The following is a 20,571-nucleotide window of genomic DNA, read 5'->3' as shown; positions in this document are numbered from 1 at the left end:
GTCAGTGTTTAAAAAAGAAAAACAAACTTGTTTTACATTTAAGAATTGACACTTTTCATTTATGAGTCCAGAAGCGAACCATGCATGTTTAATCAAATTATTAAATATTGGCGCAGATAATTGATAATGAAGAATCGAATGTAATTTTATAATGCCATTTCTAGTTGTCCAAAACAATTTCATCGAAGAATCATTACAGAATAATTGTATAGCATTTAAAATTTCTTTAGCTAAAAGTTTTAATTGTCTATGAAATCCGACATCTAAAGGTTGGCATATAGACGTACACTTTGGTGAAATAATTAATATTTCGCATGAATTCTGATTTGTAGATGTTTGAAATACTGTATTATAAATATTAATATTTCCCATACAGCCTCTTCAACCTTAAAATTCCCGGTACATAAGACGACAGTTAACACATAAACTAACGTTTTCGATCCTCCTCCGAGGTCTTCGTCAGGTTCGTTGATCATGGAATGCGAAAAGAATCGAACGCTTTCGAAATTCAAAAAGATCGAATATCCCCGCGTGCCGTAATGACGAATGATACGACGTAAATTTAATAGACATGAGTAAAACATGATTACCACTGTGGATGCATCTCAGAGACATATCGCCACGCGCACGATAATACGTTACTTTCCTTGAAATTAATACATTTCCCCGATTTGGTAGCCTTGTAAATTGCCGTTCGATTCTTTTCGCATTCCATGATCAACGAACCTGACGAAGACCTCGGTGGAGAATCGAAAACGTTAGTTTATGTGTTAACTGTCGTCTTATGTACCGGGAATTTTAAGGTTGAAGAGGCTGTATTGGAATTTATATGTACCGGTAATCACGGGTGAAGATTGTCTTTATATTAATATTTGTTTGTCCACTCCACGAGTCAATTATTAATAAAGAGTTTTCTGTTATATTTGGAGATAATACGTCTTTTACATAGTTTGTAATAATTGCTGTAGATAATTTGCCAGATGAGCTAGCTGTAACAGTTACGTTTGGGGCATTGAACAGCGATGCTTGAACTCTAGGTCCAAAGGTTCCATGAGCCTCTTGTAAGCAAATAAATACATTACCTACAACTTGTCCGTTAGCATTAACTAAATATTGAACAGTGTAGGAATGCGTAACTTTATTACTTGGAGAATGTGCAAATCCAATAGTGTTTTTTTCTCCTTTATATGAAAGTGTTCTTGGTGAAATCATTTCGTATGAAAAACCACACTGATCCGTATCGAATATGAAGTTACGCGAATAAGATGGCAATAAATTTTTTACTGTTGTTTGAAATTGCGCAGCTTTTACTAAAATATCCTTTTCGTTCACTATTTCTGTTTTATTTACAAGTTTTGTAATCTTTCGAGATACTAATCTATATTCTTTTTTAAATTTTGCAACCCAAGAATCACTAGCTGTAAATTTAATTGAACTATTCAGTTGAAGAAATTTCTGTAATGCCCATATTTTTAATTGATTTCCTTTAACAATTTTATAGCTGCCTCGAGCTTCGTCAAACATTTGTTTAGTATGTTCTTTAATGATTTTTAACGTTTCAATTCTATGCTTTCGAGATTTAAATTGTTTTTCCCATTTATATAAATCACTAAAACGTTTTAATTCTTTAGCTCCTTTCCGCTGTAATGTGTGTAATTTCCATTTTGGGTGTTTCTTATGCAAGTTAAGAATTTCTTCTTTTCGTTTTGTTGAGATTATATTTTTATCGAATTTTTCATCATCTGAATATCCTGATTCGCAGTCAGTGTCTGCGTTATAATTTTCTTTCTCTAGAAGCAGACGTGTTATTTTATTATCTGAAATAGGCCTATCTATAACCAAATTATTATTTTCCATCTGACAAAACTCTTCGTCATCTCTACTTACATAACTACTTAAAATATCGCTAAATGCATTAAAAAGCAGTTTGGCTACCTGTTTATCAACGCCTGAAATATTAGGCCTACAAATATTTTCTGTAGGCCAAACATTATCACATAAACGTTTAAATTCTGCTATAATGTTTTGAATATTTACATTTAATTCTTCCATTTTCGAAAACTAGAATTCATTCATAAATGTAATAGCGCCATCTTCCTCCGCGACCGTTTCACTACTAAAAATTTGCATATTCGTGTTAACACTTTTAGTAAACATTACAAATTTGATATAGAGTTTGTATACTTTTAACGTAATTAAACTAAATTTTATTAATTCTTCTCCCATTTCCGAAAATTCCAGCATTTATTCTAAATGTAATATCGCCGTCTTCCTCCGCGACCCTTTTACTTCTAAAAATTTGCATATTCGTGTTAAACCACTATAAAATAGTACGACATTTGATTGCTAATAACTCTGATTAACACTTTTAGTGAATTCTAGAAATTTGTCATAGAGTTTGTATACTTTTAACGTAATTATTAACTAAATTTTATTAAAATCTATTAGATGACACTCCGACAGTTCCCTTGTTAGTGTAAACAAGTATTTTTACTCAGAAACATGTGAATTGCATTTGAAAATTTAAGCCCAACTCGGCACCGTTCCCCCATCCCAGATTTTCACAAACGACTCTCCTCTCGGCGGAGAACCGCACTGCGCCTCCCTCCAGGAAAGCAGCGGATCCATTGCCTCTCGTCATTCTAAAATATATTTTGCAACACGGATATTTCCACCTAGCCATTTCTCGAACAAATATATTTCAGAAAAAATATTGTTTCAAAATAAAATCAAATACAAGGGCTATTTTTTAAATAAGGTTTGTTTGTGAATGAGAGTGAAAATCACAGCAGTACGCATGCGCTTCTGATCCAAGCAAGCTTGGCACGCATTTTGACACCATTTGCAGCCATATCGTCTGTCTGTGTGCTGAGCTGTAGAAAAGTAAAATGTTTAAGAAAATTGAGTCTCCCGCCGACTGTGAGATGCAATCTGTTATTCGAATCTTGAGTTCAAGAAACTTGGCAGCAGCGGAAATTCACCGCAGACTTGTGAAGTTTACGATGATAATGCTATGAGTGACAGTAAAGTTCGAAAATGGGTAAGAATGGTCAAGGATGGGCGAGTTAACGTGCATGATGAGCCACACCCTGGCCGACCTTCTCCGATTTCCGAAGATTTGGTTCGTGATTGGATAACAAAATTCGAGAGGACAACGATTCACGATTTCAACGTTATCAATTGAATTTCCACATATTTCAAGATCAGTTTTGTATACCATTGTTTCAAAGAAACTGAATTATCGAAAATTGTGTTCTCGGTGGGTTCCAAGATTGCTTTCTAACGATCACAAAACAAAAAAGATTGGACAGTGCTTTATCATTTTTGACTCGATACAATCACCCACACAGTCCAGACCTTGCACCCAGTGATTTTCACTTGTTTCGATACTTAAAGGAGTTCCTTGATGGCCAATGGTTCAACGACGATGAAAAAGTGAAAACTGCAGTCATGGATTCGGCTTCTTCACAGGCAGCAGATTTCTTTGAAGTTGGAATTCAAAAAATTGTTGAGCGGTATGACAAATGTTTAAACAAAAATGGAAATTATGTAGAAAAGTAGATAAAAGTACGTAGAATAGGGAAAAAATATATTTTAATGATATTTACAGTATTTTCCTTCTTATTAAAAAACGGACCTTATTTAAAAAATAGCCTTCGTAAATCATCTGCGGAACACGAGTAAGTAAACTCGGACACAAAAAGGCAGCAGAAAAAGAACAAACGAACGGTCTTCAAAGAAAATAAGGACAATTCTTCCTTACTTCGAATGTCTACAGAAAAAACATGGTTAATGTTATCTATGGTTCCAAAATGGCGGTTCGTCTCTTATTTCAGCAAATAGAAGAAAGGAAACAGTGGGGACGCACGTTCTAACCTAACCTATTCCAATAATTTTGTTGGTAATAATTATGGTAATTTATTAGAATAGGTTAGGTTCAGTTAGAACGTGCGTCCCCACTGTTTGCTGGAATCAGAGACGAGCCGCCATTTTGGAACCATAGGTAACATTAACCAAAAACATTAACAAATGAAAAGAGCGGCAGAGACAAGAACAATTTGTCATTTAAGAACGGCGACGGATAAGGCGGAGAAAATCCGACTTAAGAGGATGATGATCATCCGGAACGTCGCATCGAACCATCGGTCGCGATTACGACAGGCGAAACGTCGAAAGGACAAATGGAAGTGTACGAACGTTTTGTCAAGTTAGAGAATAAAATGATAAAGAAAGAACCCACCGAATCAGAAACGTCCGATGTGTCGACGACGGCGGAACAAAGCCCCTCTCGCTTACCGGGGTCACGGCCTAATAACTTGGAATCGCACGTCCACCCAACGATCGATACGATATTTTCGAAATATTCGTATTTCTTCGAAAGTTTATTTTCCCGTAAACGCAATTCGACGATTCGAAACTCCAAGTTCGACGATTACACGACACGCCGGCCCAAATCTTTCCAGCCACCTAACGGACAAAATGTTCCGTTCCAGAAAAATGTAAATATCGGTCGAAATAAAAGTACCGCCTGTGAATAAAAAGATTCGTAATTTTTTTTTTTTTACTTTCTTTAACTTTATAAAATTTAAACCAAGTTTATCCGAAATCACTAGGAATTTTTCGGAAGGTGGTCCAACCGGACATGTCGGGCCCGTCCCTCACCACCCGGTTCACTCTATTGTGGGTCTGGCCGAATCCATAATAATGGCTGGATAAAAGAGCTCCTCTTAGTGCCGATAGAGCGGAGAGTTGAAAAAATAAAATAAAAAAAAGACCGGGTTGATTACATTCCTTAGGAGAGGATCCAACTCGTCTCCACAGTAGTGGCGTGCGGTGACATTTGATGATAGGGAAGCTGTGCCCGCCCTGGGGACCTATTCTGAGCTCTTCCGATAACTGAACGAGAGCGATACACGGAACATTCGATAAGTCCCCTTAGCGAAAGGCAGTTAACAAACCTTAGACAAATCGCTATTCTGTGCTCCACGTTAAGTGGGTTTCGCTACCGGTAGTCGGTCGAGATGCATCTGGGTTCCATGCTATCGATAGCTATTACGCTTTAACCAATCACAGTTTAGTTAACATTGTATTTTGTCAAGTGACTGCAACCCGCCATTTTCTAAGCGAAGCACGTGCTGTTAACATTGTCGTGTACTAGCGCTAGTGATATAGTTTTGTTTTGTTTTAAAATGTCTGGGTCTATTATCGGGTCTATTATGTCAGCCCATCCGTTAAGCAAATATTTGTTTTTAAAAATTATAATTTATGTGATAGATAGTCATTTATGTATAGTGTATAGTTTACTGTTAAGTTACGTATATGGTATGCATTTTTTTTTTTTTTTTTACTAAAACTAATGAATTAAAGCCGACATTAAACTTAGACGAAATCTACAAAATAAAGATATCTATTATTACATAATGCTAACATTTTACAATTATACAAAGTATGTCTAAGTTTCTTTGTATATTTCTATATAACTTCATGTAATTAGTGTATTTTTTAATTCATTCATTAAGAATAAAATGACAAACTTAATTTTGCCACAAGTTCTACTTCTATAAACCTTATAACCAAATTAGAATTAGTATTATGATTAAATGTCAAATGCAATACATCTTATTAAACGTAAATATTATTTGCATAGACACGGAGTGACTGAAAAGCAAACATTAAAAGTAAAGCCTCGCAAAAAAAATAATAAATAAAAAATCAACGTTTGAAACAGCAGGTGGGCCTTTAGTTAATCAAAAATTAACTGAAGTTGAAGAAAGAGTATTAAATTTAATCGGTGTTACTGCTGTCCCCTCTCTCTAATTGCTCGTGAAGTAAAATCATTCTTACACGAAAAGACGCCATGTTGTTTTCACTTTCGTTACGTTCCTAACGGCAGCTCGAGAGTGACCGATAACAAAAGCTTAGTTATCGCACGTGACTATCGGCACCGAAAACGAAACGTGCGGCTCGGAATAGCATTTTCACAGTTGATTAAACGCGAATCACGTGGTTCCGATAGAAACTGGTTTTTATCGTATGCGTTAGCTTAACGATACTACTCAGAATAGGTCCCCTGGAAGGAATCGTTGGAACCGTTATACGATATTTTGGTGTGTAGTACATACCAGCGAGGTTGGTGCTCTGTAAAGTGCATCTGCGAAAATCTGGCTGTTTTACACGGTTTCTCCGTGGAAGCCGTCCCGTATTCGACAATACAGTGCTTCCACTGGGAATACGTATACGCGAATTTATATTAGAATATACAATAGCAATTTTATCATTGTTTTTCACATGTATAGAAATTTATAATAAAATACGTAATGCGGTTATGATAAAATATTAATTTTAATTGATTCAAAGTACATTAAAATATGAAAATAATCGCACAATATGTATTTATATTTTAGAAAATACAAGGGAAGCGGTGCTTTCACATCTTCCATGGACGGCACGCCGCTGCTCCACAGTCCTATTTAACAACGCCAAATGTTTGTGTCAGATTCGGGCGCATTTTTTTCGTAAATTTTTAACGAAAATCCGAGTTATAAGACACTCGTGTTGAAGGGGACCGAAATTTTCAGATGTTTTATAGGTTTTTTTCCCGGGTTTGGTTTTCTTTGCCTGTGGCCCTTATGGTTAGGCCACACTAGGCTGTCGCAGTAATAGGAAAAAAAAATATGTTTAAACATAGTTTTGTGGAGGCCCTGGGCACCGGCTCCAAATGTCCCTATGTAAATCCGGCCCTGCTTTCCACCTCAAATTAGTACTGTGGTGTCTTCCCCTGTACATCACACTTTTTCGTTAGCAATGGAGTCGTGCCTGTCATCTATCTAACTCCTGTGAGGGGAAAATATTTGAATTGAAATAACGTAACTTCCGGTTTGTATCGGAAGTTCGTATATAGTTAATCGAAACCATCTGAATCCAATCTTCCCATATCTGGTATCGTATTTTATCTATCTAATACCTTTCTTGATATTAAGGAACGACAGACGGCAGAAGAACAGATAGAAGACAGTGAGAATTTATGTCCACAATTTTTCCAAATTGCAGCCCAACTAGCAGATACGTCCGGCGTTGTCCGGCCAAAAAGTAAAAAAAAATAGGCTTAAACATTAAAATTTTAAGTATATTAAGAGTTCGGTTGCACCAGTATAAAAACAGTGCATATATATATATATATATTCTGCCACTAGATGGCAATAATAGTTAAAGTAGTCACGATGTGAATCGAAACGATAAAAACGGACGGTGCTAAATGTTTATCGTCCTTTTTCTATAAAATTTTATGGAGAAAGTAGGTTAAAGACCAAATCTTCCAACAATATGTAAATAGCTGATTAATTTACAGAAGACGACGAGCATATTTAATAAAACACCAACGACAAGAGCAAAGAATTTCAGACGAGGAGGGAAGAGAAAAGTGGGGAAACATACTTACCTGGCGCCGGGTCAGCCGTGGTCACGCTGGTGGCTCCCCAGGACGAGGCTTGACCATTGCACTTAGGTCTAGCTGACCCTTGCCACTACCCCAAACTGGGGCAGATGGGGCGTGTAATTTGTGTTAGCTGGGGACTGCGTTCGCGCTCTCCCCTTTTAAATAATAAAAAATAGTGATATTAATACGGTATAATTGAGAAATTCCGTGCTTTCTTGTATCTGCAAAAAATGCTTCATTTTAATATGTCATGTGATCATAGTTTAACCAATAGGAATGAGAATATTTATTGCAGGTTTGGAAGGTTAAGATTACTGTTAATTGCGGATGTGCGATAAAAAAAAAAATTATTAAATACAACAACATTTATTGTAGATACTCTTGATTATAAAATTCACAAATAAAATTATAGATTATGTTTAATTAACGTCAAATTTGAATAAAAATAAAAGAAACTAGTGATTTCTTAATTAAATATATTTTCAGGTTTGTCCATTGTACCTGGTAGATGGATTGGTCATGGTTCACAAAGGCTGTGGGCCCCTCGCTCACCAGACCTGACTCCCTTAGATTTCTTTGCGTGGGAGTTTATCAAGTCGCAGGTGTACCAGGTGAAGATTAACAGTATACAGCACTTGAAACAACGAATTACAGACGCAGTGGTGAAAAAATTTCACCAGCTATGTTGAACAGCGTGTTTCAGTCTGTGGAAGACCGCTGGCAGCTGTGCCCAGACTTGGAGGGCAATCACATAGAGATGTACTGATTTGTGGTCCTAAGGTGATACATGTTGCAGTGTATGTGGTAAATGTTTAATAAATTTGCGTTTTCACAGAAATGTATAGAGACTTTATGTTCACCCTGTATATATATATATATATATATATATATATATCTTGTTCAAATTTTCAATCGTTAATAAAATACTTTTTATTCATCCACTCAAGTTCAAATACATTTTTTTAAACTTGTAGTGGATAACACTTGATGTTAATACAGTTTTTTTTCAAATATTAATTCAGTAATTAATTAAATTTAAACTGTGACGCCCGTCAGCAATATGCCAATTCGGACCGATAGAGGGCGCGAGCAGAATAAAAGCAAACTTTGTAATTATTTAATAAAAAGTAACTACAATAAAATTTTTTTTTGTTGACTTAAGTAGGAATTGACTTTAAAAATTTTTCTTTTTGTATTATTAGCTTGTTTTAATTTTTATTCAAGTTCTATGAATCACAAACAGGTGTTCGTGATTCATAGAACTTGATGCGTGTTTGGAATAGGTGATTAAAAAAAATTCTGAAATGCATCCCAAGTTCTCGTTCAGTAAGATCCAATGCAGTAGTGTCACAAAGTGACTACGGTATAAGTCTAGTATCTGTTTTTGTGCATAACTAATTGTATATGTAAATTGTAATGTATATTATATTCCTTCTTTCTGAATTGAAATCGTGAAAATTGTTCATGTTGTAATTTCGATTGTTTCATCATTGGATACAATTATCTTTATCAGTAATATTTTCTATTTAATTCGCCTGACTCATTATAACTTATGTCATATGAATAACATCATTCTGAATTGTTTCTAACGTCAGACTCAATAAATAATACTTGAATTTGTTTGAAGCTCACAGATGTATTTAAATGCTATTACTTAGTAGAGGTTTACCAGTTTATCAAGTAGAAAAAGCAGTAAAACGATGTTAATATGAAAAAACTTTATTGTTAAGATATGTTAACGTTTTCGCGTGTTGTTTAATTAGCTTCTTCAGGCAGTTACATTCAGGGCCGTTCCTAGTGTATCTGCCGCCCGGGTGCGAGAATAATTTTGCCGCCCCATCTCTTAAAGTTGTTAAAAATTTTCAAAAAAAAAAGATAAAATAAATTTAAGTTAAAAAAAATTGTACAAATATACACAGTTTATTTAATAGAATATAATGTTACAACTTATTTGTAATGTAGGCTTAATAAAGAAATAAATACATAATTCATACATACAGGCAAGGATGCTAACATATCTACTATTTCTACTAATAAGTTATACAGTAAAGTTTGCTTTTCTAGCCTTTTTTAATGCAAATGTCTTAACAATGTTAGACACATCTATATTTTCTGACAGCTCTTTTTCAATACTAATAATGGATAAGTCTGAAAGCCTTTCTTGCCCCATTGTGGATCGTAGATAATTTTTTATTATTTTAAGTTTGGAAAAGCTTCTTTCCCCACTAGCTACTGTGACAGGTAATGTTAAGAAAATTCGTATAGAAATTACTAAATTTGGAAATAGATAGATGAGGTTATTTGTGAATAGGTAGTTAATAACATTCAATGCGTTCATTTCAGAGGAAATATAGGGTGCAACATTGTCAATTTCATCATATAAATCTTGAGCTAAAATATCTTTTTGATTTTTACATGGATCACATAAACTATTCTCTAGAGCTTTACATTTTGCAAATCTAATTGATTTATCCATTTGAAGGAAATTATATAGGTTATTAAGAAAATTAAACAATGTATCATGCTGCTTTATTTGCTCGAATCTTTCTTCCAATTTTGATAATGCGGTGTCCAATATTACAAAGTAAAAATTAATTTTGAATTGGTCAGCCGGGTCTTTAGGTGCCTCGTCTTCACACTCGTAATCAAATAATCGCTTTTTTGTTCGGGGTCTCACAATATTAATCGGAGGAAACGAAGGGTCACAGTCGATATCATCGGCAATTTTTTTGGCCTCTTCTAAAATATCATTAAAACCTTCATTTGATCTAATATTAGATAAATAAGTTTTCGTCTGCTCCAAGATTAAAACGATATTAGGTAGTGTAGAATCTGACTCCTGCATCACTTTACTTGCAATATTCCATGTAATAATAGAACAAATAAATTTAAACGACTTGATTTTTAAGAGTAATGAATTTGCCATATTTCTGGTTTCAGGGTCTCTGCTATTATCAGAATAAAGTGCAAATAAAGCGTCATATATTTTTGCCAAATTGTATCTAAGAACTTTCAAAGCATCTATTCTACTTTCCCATCTAGTACTAGAAAAAGGTTTTAATGATAAAGTTGGGATTTCATCTTTTAAAACTTGCCAACGTTTAGTCGATGCAGAAAAGAAAACGTAAAGTTCCTGCACAATAGCAAAGAAATTTGTAATTTCTAAAGACACTTTTGCAGCGTCATTAACAACTAAATTTAAGCTATGGGCCGCACAAGGCACGTAAAAAGCTCTAGGGTTTAATTCAAGAATTTTTTTTTGTAAACCATTATTGCGACTCTTCATATTCGCACCATTATCGTAACCCTGCCCCCTTAAATCTCCTAAACAAATGTTGTGAGTCTCCAAAAAATCCAATAAAACATTGGTTAAGCCTTGTCCTGTCGAATCTGATATTGAAATGAATCCCAAAAAATGCTCCCTAATTTCTATTTGCTTTGATTTATTATTTAATAAAACAAACCTTACTACAACAGTAAGTTGGTCTTTGTGACTTACATCAGGAGTCGAATCTAAAATAATAGAAAAATATTTACTAGCTTTTAACATAGATATAATTTCATGTCTTATTTTCTCTCCCAGAAGGGAAATTAGTTCGTTTTGAATATGAACACCTAAATAATGAGGCATATTTGATGGAGTTTTTCTAATCCTGTTAATATGATCGGATATCGTATCATTAAAGTTTGCAATTGTTTCAATTAATTTTAAAAAGTTTCCATTTTGTTGCTCATATATCTTGTTATTTTCACCCCTAAAACTCAAATTTTGACCGGCTAAAAATTTAACAACTTAAATTATAATTTTTAAAACAGAAACCCATCTATCTTTTTCCATGTTTATTAATTTCTCATTTAGTGAATCAGTTGTCGTTTTAGAAGAAATTGATTGTTTTAAATCAATCCAAGATTTTGTATTACAAATGTGACCTTTTGATTTTTCATGTCATTCTATAACCTGACTTAAATGTCTCCAATCATTATAACCCTCAACTAAACTACTAGAAAAAGTTTTAAATATTTTGCAAGGAAAACAATATACACAGTCTTTTGATTTAGAATACACCAGCCAAACTCTTGGAATTATTTCCCCATTACACAGTTTTTTTTATAATAAATAGACGAGAAACCTCTATTGTATTTATTTAAAGGAAACGTTATATCAGCTTCTGTCAGTTGGGTAGGCCCTAACTCTATCAGAGTTAATTTAATTTTATCCAATAAAACACCAGGCCAATAGTTAGGATCCTCATGAACATAAAGATTTTCATTTTCAAAACTTACTTCTTCAGGACTTTGTTCTTTTAATAAAACACCTGCTTCCATTGTAGTTTTGGTATTCGACGAGTCCTCCTTTTTTTCCCCGCTACTGACCACTATGAATTCGGTCTCCGTCACATTTACATCTCGAGCTTGGGAACTTGATGGTGCCTCCTGTGATGTTGTTGAGATTAAAAACGTTTCGAGTGAACCACTAGCCTTTTTAACTAATTCTTCCTTTTCACGCTTTCTTTTTCTGTACTGTGCGCCAGAAAGCCTTTTTCGATTATCAGACATCTACCAAAAAAAAAATGAATCCAAGTTATGATTCGTCGAAAAAATTTTGTTTTCGAAGATTTAAAGAAGCATAAATTAATTAAGCTTTGTTTTTCGAAAAATGCCAACTTTTGAAAGGAAACTTTACAAAATTTTTTATTTTGTCTGAAAATTTCAACATTTTTAATCAAAACAAAAAAATATTAAGATTATGCTAATCTTTAATTAAACTATATTTTACTAATAAAAAAAAGAAAAATGTTTTACTATTGTTATTATGTTGGTATTATTATTTAAGTTATAAATTTGTTACACAATATAAATTTAATTTAACAAAATATTATTTAAATTTTATTTAACCGCGCAAAAGCAAAATATAATCAAATTAATGTATGTACTCACCTTTAATTTTTACTGTCTCTCTAACCACGATATCAAACAAAAACTTTTTAAGCTGTTGCGATTTACACGATTACACGTTTAAAATTAAAATAAAAGAAATTATCCCGGTGCGTGCATTTCTATGCTTTGACCACAGACGAGTATTTTCCTGTAAAATCTTCCTCGCGACCGACGTGAAAAATAGCTTAAGACGAGTTAAAACAAGAAACTGTTATACTTGCCACTTGTTGTGGCCTGAATAAGTTGTGTATATAAAATTTGAATTTGAAATATAATTAATAATATTTAGAATAGTACATATATTCAAGTAATATTAGAATAGTAGTATTTTAATGATAATATTTAGAATAATATTTATGTATTATATTAATTTAATGATAAATTAATTTTTCCCTTTTTTTTAAGGCGGCTCGCGCCGCCCCCTAGGCTTGCCGCCCGGGTGCCCCGCACCCTCTGCACCCCCGGGTCGGAACGGCCCTGACTTTGAGCAATTTAATTGTACTAAGATTTGCTTCTATTTAAAATTTCGGGTTATTTTTAACCAATTATTTTTACTACTAAATGAGCAAAATAATTCTTAAAAATGGATTTGGCCTCCTTTGTAATTTTCCAGTAGATCCTTGGCTCTTTTTTATAGTGTATCTGGAAGTGCCAGATTTAACAATCAGGGGACTCTGGGCACAAATTCGGTGGGGTCTCTTTAAGAATAGGCAAATTTGATGATTTAGAAAATCCTTTAAGAATAGGCAAATTTGATGATTTAGAAAATCCTTTAAGAATAGGCAAATTTGATGATTTAGAAAATTTACACAAAATATTGTACTGTACTTTCAACTAGATTTCAACTAGGAAGTTGTAAATTTCATTTAAAAATAAGGTTATTGTAAACATACATATATTTTATTGTGTAAAACTAATTATTTTAATTTAACTGAAAAATTCCTATGTGAAAAATTTTTTCCTGAAATTTTAAGATGTTTCACAGATTTTTTCCCCTGGTTTGGTTTTATTTTCCTGTGGCCCTCGTGGTTAGGCCACACTAGGCTGTCGCAGTAATAGGAAAAAAAATTATGTTTAAACATAGTTTTGTGGGGGCCCTGGGCACCGACCCCAAATGTCCCTATGTAAATCCGGCCCTGCTCCCGGGAAGCGTTTTCCCCGGATTTTCGCGAGTAATTTCGTATGGTCGAGCTATGGTCGAGCAAAACTCTTCGGGGGATACGCTATTATGCAATAACCTCCGTATTAACCCCGATACGAGAGAGAAAGAGTGAATAAGAAATATATCAATAACTGGATGAGAGAAGAATTGTTTAAGCCCTATCTCCAGTAGGCCGATGTCGTTTAAAATAGTGAAAGAAGCGAAAATCATTATTACTAATTTTATTATCGTTATAAATATATATACGTTACAGTAAAAACGCGTTTTAACTAGTTTTTACTGGATGTCATTGTTAAAAACCCGTTTTGTCTAGTTAAAACTAGAATTTTCTGCTGTACATGTTTTGATTTTAGATAAAATTAGTTTTAACTAATGTTAGCTACATAAATATGTTTGGGGGTAATAAATAAAGTGATGATTGGGATTAAAACATTTGTATTATTTAATACGATATTTATTGAAAATATTGGTCACACATCTGTGTTATTAACATTAATTAACCCTTTGTCCCCGAAGGCACCGATCGATCGGTACCTTGGCTTTTTAAGCAAACTTCGAGGGTACCGATTCATCGTTACTTTGGTAAATATCGATTTTTGTAAAATTTGTTAACAACAGATATAATCTCGTTCGATACGAAGTGAATAACGTATAATAATTTATTATATTAGTCGATAGCAGTATAAAATTTTGATTTCAAACAAATGTTCGATATAATGTGCGATAATTTCACAACGAATAAACATACATGCATAAGTGTTATATCGAATTGTACAAAACAATATTCTACGTCTTTCTCGTTCGGTGCCAGCAAACAACTATGTAACTAGAAATGTTAATTTTCACAAAATGTTACAAATTATTAAGTTTATGTGTCGGTTCTGATATATATTATTTTTTTCTTATAAATTTTTCTAATAAAATGCATTGAAAAATATCGTATTTAAAACTAAAGATATTAATAAATGTGATTGTTTTTCATATAGATATAATGATAATTTGATTTTTGGTGACCTTTTAAAATAATATCGCCTGACTGACCTATATTGCCTTAGGAGGGATCGCAAAATACACGTAAACGAGATGTCGGGGGAAAAGGGTTAAAGCAATACGAAATTCATCATACACTATAGGAACGTGTTAGCTGAATGACCTTGGTCGAAACAGTTTTTACTAAGCCATTATGTTAAAACCCGTTTTGTCTAGTTAAAACTATTTTAACTCGAATTCATTTTTGACTAGAAGTAAATTCTAGTTATAACAATGACATCCAGTAAAAACTAGTTTCAACTAGTTAACTAAAAACGGGTTTTTACTGTAACATATACACTCTTCGACAAAATAAAGTTACACACCTAGGTATGTGTGTGTAATTGTTTTATTGAGAATCTGAATTTCTACAGTATATATATTGCCAATTTATTAATAAAAAATTTTATAATGAACAGATGATCATCAGTAGTAATACGTGTATGTTAAGTTGTAACAATGCAACACTCCAGGAAAACTCCACATGGCCAGCCCTCCCGAGAGAGGCGCGAACCCACTAACGAACTCCCAGTGTTCAGGGTACGAAGACCGCTTGGCCACTGTTAGGAGGTAATGTACGTAACAATTGTGAATATTTTAAATTAAAATAAAAATAAAAATATATATAAATAATAGCGAGGTTGAGGCCGAAGTTTTTAAACGCAAAAACGTGTACGTCGGACGTTCGGCGTCACCTTCCTGTAAGCCTAGAAGTTTGACAATGGCGTTTGAAACGTCGAGCAAGATTCCACTGACGTTTCAAACGCCATTGTCAAACTTCTAGGCTTACAGGAAGGTGACGCCGAACGTCCGACGTACACGTTTTTGCGTTTAAAAACTTCGGCCTCAACCTCGCTAATATATAAATTGTTACAACTGAAGGTCACAACAAAGGACGACGCCAGCCAATGGGTAAGGGGGGGCAAGATGATGTAAATTGATAGAGGATATGAATTGTATGTAGGTAAAATAAAAACGATTCATAAAGTTTTAATCATTCACTATGTACCGGAAAAGAAATATCTCAAATAAAACATTTTCTTTAACTTACAAGAAGCCTAAGAAGATTATTTTAATTAAAACTTAGCCTTTAAATAACTTTTTCGAATTTTTAGGGGAGGGCAACTCCCCCTTTTCCCCTCCCCCTGGCGACGCCCTTGGTCACAACTTGAATATTTATGACACGCTGACTTATTGTAACACCAGTGAACTTATTATAGTAATATTATCGCATGAATATGCTAAAAATGAAATTAAAAATTATCACGAAAAAGAAAAGAAAAAAACATTTTATACGATTTTACAAGTCAACAAAACACCACCTGGACGAAAATATTTGAAACAAAGGATAAACAATACGATGTACTCAAGTGCTGACATCTGTTGTTTATAGAAATATTTTCTGTATCAAAAAATTCCAAGGTAACGATCCATTGGTACTCTAGTGGTTTTGTCAGATGATGGTGGGAACATACAGATCGGGACCCTAGTCGACAAAGGGTTTAACTCTTTCCGCCTGTGGGCACTAAGAGGGCCCCTTTTGCAAGCCCACTATGGGTTCGGCCAGGCCCACAATGAGGCAGCCGGGTGGTGAGGGACGGAGTCCGACATATCAGAACGGACTACCCCGCGAAAAATTTCTGTGGATTTTTCGAACCGTTCGGATTCGATCCCGGGTACCCCAGAGTGGTAGGCCCACTCGGCCATCCAGCCCGGTTTATATTATAATATTCGTTGATTCACTTCCTCCTTTGTTTGCTTGCCCCCGAGTTCTTTATACGCGATTGTAAACGTGCGCGCAAGCACGTTCACAATCGCGGTGGTTCATTCAAAAGGTTCGCTGTATCTCCGAAAATGCAGGTGGTGTCAATGCATCCGTACTCTGGGACGCTGTTCACACATGCACTCGGTGTGGTGAAGATACAGGAAAATTGGTTTAGAGATGTCCAGATGAGAAATTTAAGGAAGACTGTCTGAATACGAACATTAAGTTTCCAACAAGTTTAATGATTTAAGGTTGCAAGTCACACGGCCATATGGCCGAGCGGCCACAGTGACAGCCTACCGAGATAAGCCAATCACAGCCCATGTGCAGGGCTGTGATTGGCTCATGTATTTAAGTGACTTGTACAACACGAATTCGTATAACACGGAACTTATCTACCGTGTTATAGGAAGGGTCTACTGTAAAAAAGTTAAATTGATAATCTTACTGAAGTACCGAATGAAGGCTACTTCTATCAAATTTCAAGATCCTCGCGGGCAAAGCGAGTAACAGCTGGTAAATTAATAAAATAATTATAAAAATCTCTCAAATATATAAATTACATCTCAAAGTTTAATTGCGTCATTGTAGAATTTAAATATAAACAAATTATATTTGTTTATATTTAGCGTTGTTGGAATAAAGTCCACAACTACTTTATTTACAAAGAAACTATTTGATTTCTAATGAATGATTTCTACAATGATTTCTAACTAGATACGATGTCTCCAGTCCTATTTCAAAACTTATTATACAGTTACGGATACAAAAGAAAAATAGTGGTATGAAACTATTCGAAAGGTAGGTCTCAGCTCACGGTGGATATGCTCATGCATTAATGCGGTCCCGGTTACGGGAAACAAAATTACAAATTTACACTGCAAAACTCTTCGGCTCGTTACTTTGAGCGTCATATTTTTTGTAAACAGGAAATAAGAAGAACCTCTTTCCCGTTTACCATAAAAAACACTAGGTATTTTGTTACCTACGCCATTTTGTATACCGAAATGGAGGCTCGTCACTTACTCCAGCATACAGAAGCGAAAAAACAGTGGGGACGCACGTTTTCTAAACCCAACCTATTCTAATAAATTACCATAATTATTAGAAACTAAATTATTAGAATAGGTTAACAATAGAAAACGTGCGTCCCCACTGTTTCCTCGCTTCTGTATGCTGGAGTCAGAGACGAGCCGCCATTTTGTATACCTAGAGTAACATTAACCAAATAGAGGAAAGGAATCAACCCTCAGTTTTTTACCCCGAAGTCGAAATGATTGATAATCGGAAAATTCGTTCATTCCTATGAAACAGTTTAAACACAACATCCGTGCTTTTCAATGAAAATATCTTTTAAAATTTTCATCCGTACTAGTTTTAGCATTTTGCAAATATACCTGATATCTCTCTTGACAAAGTTGCACAGAGAAGATTAAGAGTGTGTATATTCAGTGTACCAGAGCCCCTTTAGTCGCAACTCGAAAACATCGCGTGACGTTTCCACTTCGCAGGATGAGCACCTAGACGTTGGATTTTGAAAAGCAGTGTTCGTGTTGTGACGGTGTCGTTTACGGTAACGAAGCGTGATATGTAAATGTTTGGATGCGACCAACAAACTACATAATGGTTCAATTGTGAATGTTATCGTGTAAGGATGAGTTGCAATCTTCGATTGGTGAAATTCGTGCTGATTGATGCATTAAATTGTATATCCTTACCTGGCGCCGAAGTTTGCGGTGAATAAAATGAGGATACTTCCAGGCCTAGTCCCCGTCACTGCATTCGAACCGAAGCGGGTGAATTTGTGGTACTCGTAAATACCAACCAATCCTATACTAATCAACGTCGTGTCAAACACGTAATTGTATCAACAAGTCTTGGATTCGAAACCCCGGGTGCCACATCAGACGAACGTGTGCTCCCAGGCACTCGACTATTCTACGAAATTATACAAACGGAAATCTCACATCGAAACATTCTAAACGATAGATTCCGGAATAGAAGCTTTTACAATACACGAAATCGTCTTCATTGTTTGTTTAATAAATAATAAATATCGAAACAATTATAAAAGTAATTATTACATTTTCAAGTGAATGATACGAATTATTAATTTTGTTTTTCGTTTCAAAATGACCGTATTTTTATGCGGTATCTGAAAAATTCGATATTAGTTTGTCTTCATACAGTTTCAAATACCTAACAGTGGTTCACATGACGTAATATTTCGTCTCGTAAGCCAGATGAAAGGAGAGAAATCTTTGTAAAAATAGACACTGCTGATATGGTCGAATATAAGGAGAGTATTAATAATATGGATGGATGAAAATAAAGCACAAGTGTGCTTAAAACACACTTACATTATTTCAAAACTTTCCTACTTGTGTAGTTGGGTTTCCAAATGTAGTAAAAAAATAATAAATGTTTAAATCTTTTGTCACAATGAATGACAAATAATGCATGAGCATTGGTGACAGATTTTAGTAGCGTCTCTTGGTAAAAACGCCATATTGACTAAGCTCGATCCCGCTGATTATAAATAGATATAGTAAATTGTCAAATCAAAATTAATATCGCAGGGTTAAGTGGCACAAGTCGCCTTTTGTCCAATTACAACTCCTTAAGTGCGACACTATGAGCATGTTTACTTGACCATTCCTGTTGTCTCCAATGGATTCTCTAAGTGTTCCGCAATATTTTTTCTTAAATTTATTTTCTGCTCTTTTAATTACTTGAAATTTTTAAGCTGAAGATGTACTCGTGGATGTTCCTTATAGATAAAAAATGGCTTTATAGATATGCGTCGTTACTAATAAGTGTCTGCTGGATCTATTCCTCTACTTATTATAAAGCGACAACGGAAAATCGAAGCTTAAATAGATTAATACAGTCCGTATTAACAATCAATAATAATACTGATCTTTTTACTGCATTCTGTCGAATTAAGAAATTACTGCGTGGAATGTGTTCGTAAGTAAAAGTAATGCAGAATACATTAAAATATAATTTTCATAAAGCCTCTCTCCGTATATGATGAAAACTTTCGTTTCATTACACAGATTTCGTTGTTCATAAATCTATGTATATTCTTCCATGTCATATGCTACAGACATCATGTAATTTGCTTCCAACTTTATCTACTCAACAGTAGTTTGTTTAAAGATCAACAACTGCCGAATTATCGGGCTAGCAAATGGCTATAGTAATATTAATAATTAAAGTTAATTTGCTACTAGAGTTAGGCGTTAGGCGCCATCTCTTGCTAAATTTAATAATTAGAATTTTAATTAAATAATTTAAATAAATTTAGGCCTAACTGGAAGAAAAGAATCGGCCCGAAGCGGGATTCGAACCCGCAACTTCTGCTATCCGTGCAGACACGTTACCAGTTACGCTACCCGGACCTTCGCTCCGATCTTCCCTTCCAGTTGATATAAGATTACCGTAGTTTGTTTAAATTTTAAAAAATTGTTTGGAATTATGCTCATTATTTCAATTTCGTTCGTACTTCTAGCTCAGTTATACACTTCATCGATGTAGTCCGCACCCATTTTCGTTCATCTGAACCAACTCTATTAATATGGGATTCATCTCATCTGACCATATAATCCTGTGAATTCTCTGCATTGCAGATATCAAAAAGGTAAGGGCTCGTCCGGGAATTGAACCCGGGACCTCTCGCATCCGAAGCGAGAATCATACCGCTAGACCAACGAGCCACCTGTCACTAGAGCAATTATTCGCGACTCACATATCGTGCGATTTCTCTTTGCGCTTGCACTTAATAATAAAATTATTAATTATGAATCTTATTGTTCCATAGGGACTAAAAAGAATGTATTTATCATTGAATTAAGGAAGATTTTGAATAGAACAACTTTACAAGAAAATACAGATATAGAAATATAACAAATTTTTAAAAAATTCTTGTTAAATGATTACCCGAAGTATACTCTTTGTAAGTGGTACAACTCTTATTTGAATTATAGATTTAATGTTAAAAATGTGATAAAAAAATATTTCTTATATAAAATTTCCTTATGTTACTAATATGTTTGAAAAATATAAACCGATCTTTAAAGAATTTTCTATGTGCATAGTTGCGAATCAAAAAAGTAAGATGTCAAATGTGATCAGCATCATAAATAGTGAAGATACAAATACGCCCAGAGATCAATTTAAGATTGCGGGTGTTGTATACAGAATGCCATGTACTTGTCGAAATCCAAATTATTACATTGG

General features: G+C 34.4%; 1 protein-coding gene and 2 non-coding genes across 3 annotated transcripts; 1 reads left to right on the top strand and 2 right to left on the bottom strand.

Moving 5' to 3' along the window:
* The first annotated feature begins 7,430 nt into the window (after positions 1-7,430).
* LOC136984152 (U1 spliceosomal RNA) lies at positions 7,431-7,593 on the top strand. Its single transcript, XR_010882156.1, has one exon. It is a non-coding gene; the product is annotated as a U1 spliceosomal RNA (small nuclear RNA).
* A 1,880-nt stretch (positions 7,594-9,473) lies between these two features.
* On the bottom strand, positions 9,474-11,066 carry LOC136984140 (zinc finger MYM-type protein 1-like). Its single transcript, XM_067281076.1, has one exon. It carries the CDS (start codon positions 11,064-11,066, stop codon positions 9,474-9,476), a length of 1,593 nt encoding a protein of 530 aa, XP_067137177.1.
* An 8,910-nt stretch (positions 11,067-19,976) lies between these two features.
* TRNAP-CGG (transfer RNA proline (anticodon CGG)) lies at positions 19,977-20,048 on the bottom strand. Its single transcript has one exon. It is a non-coding gene; the product is annotated as a tRNA-Pro (tRNA).
* Positions 20,049-20,571: the final 523 nt, after the last annotated feature.

The sequence above is a fragment of the Centruroides vittatus genome, unplaced genomic scaffold (assembly GCF_030686945.1).
Source record: "Centruroides vittatus isolate TY-2023 unplaced genomic scaffold, ASM3068694v2 contig_904, whole genome shotgun sequence".
Taxonomy (NCBI): domain Eukaryota; kingdom Metazoa; phylum Arthropoda; class Arachnida; order Scorpiones; family Buthidae; genus Centruroides; species Centruroides vittatus.
The sequence above is the reverse complement of the archived record's forward strand: the minus strand, read 5'-3'. Positions and strand labels throughout refer to the sequence as shown.

Bases quoted from the DNA above. Each gene is read 5' to 3' on its own strand.
- LOC136984140 (XM_067281076.1), bottom strand. From the start codon at position 11,066: ATGCCTCATTATTTAGGTGTTCATATTCAAAACGAACTAATTTCCCTT.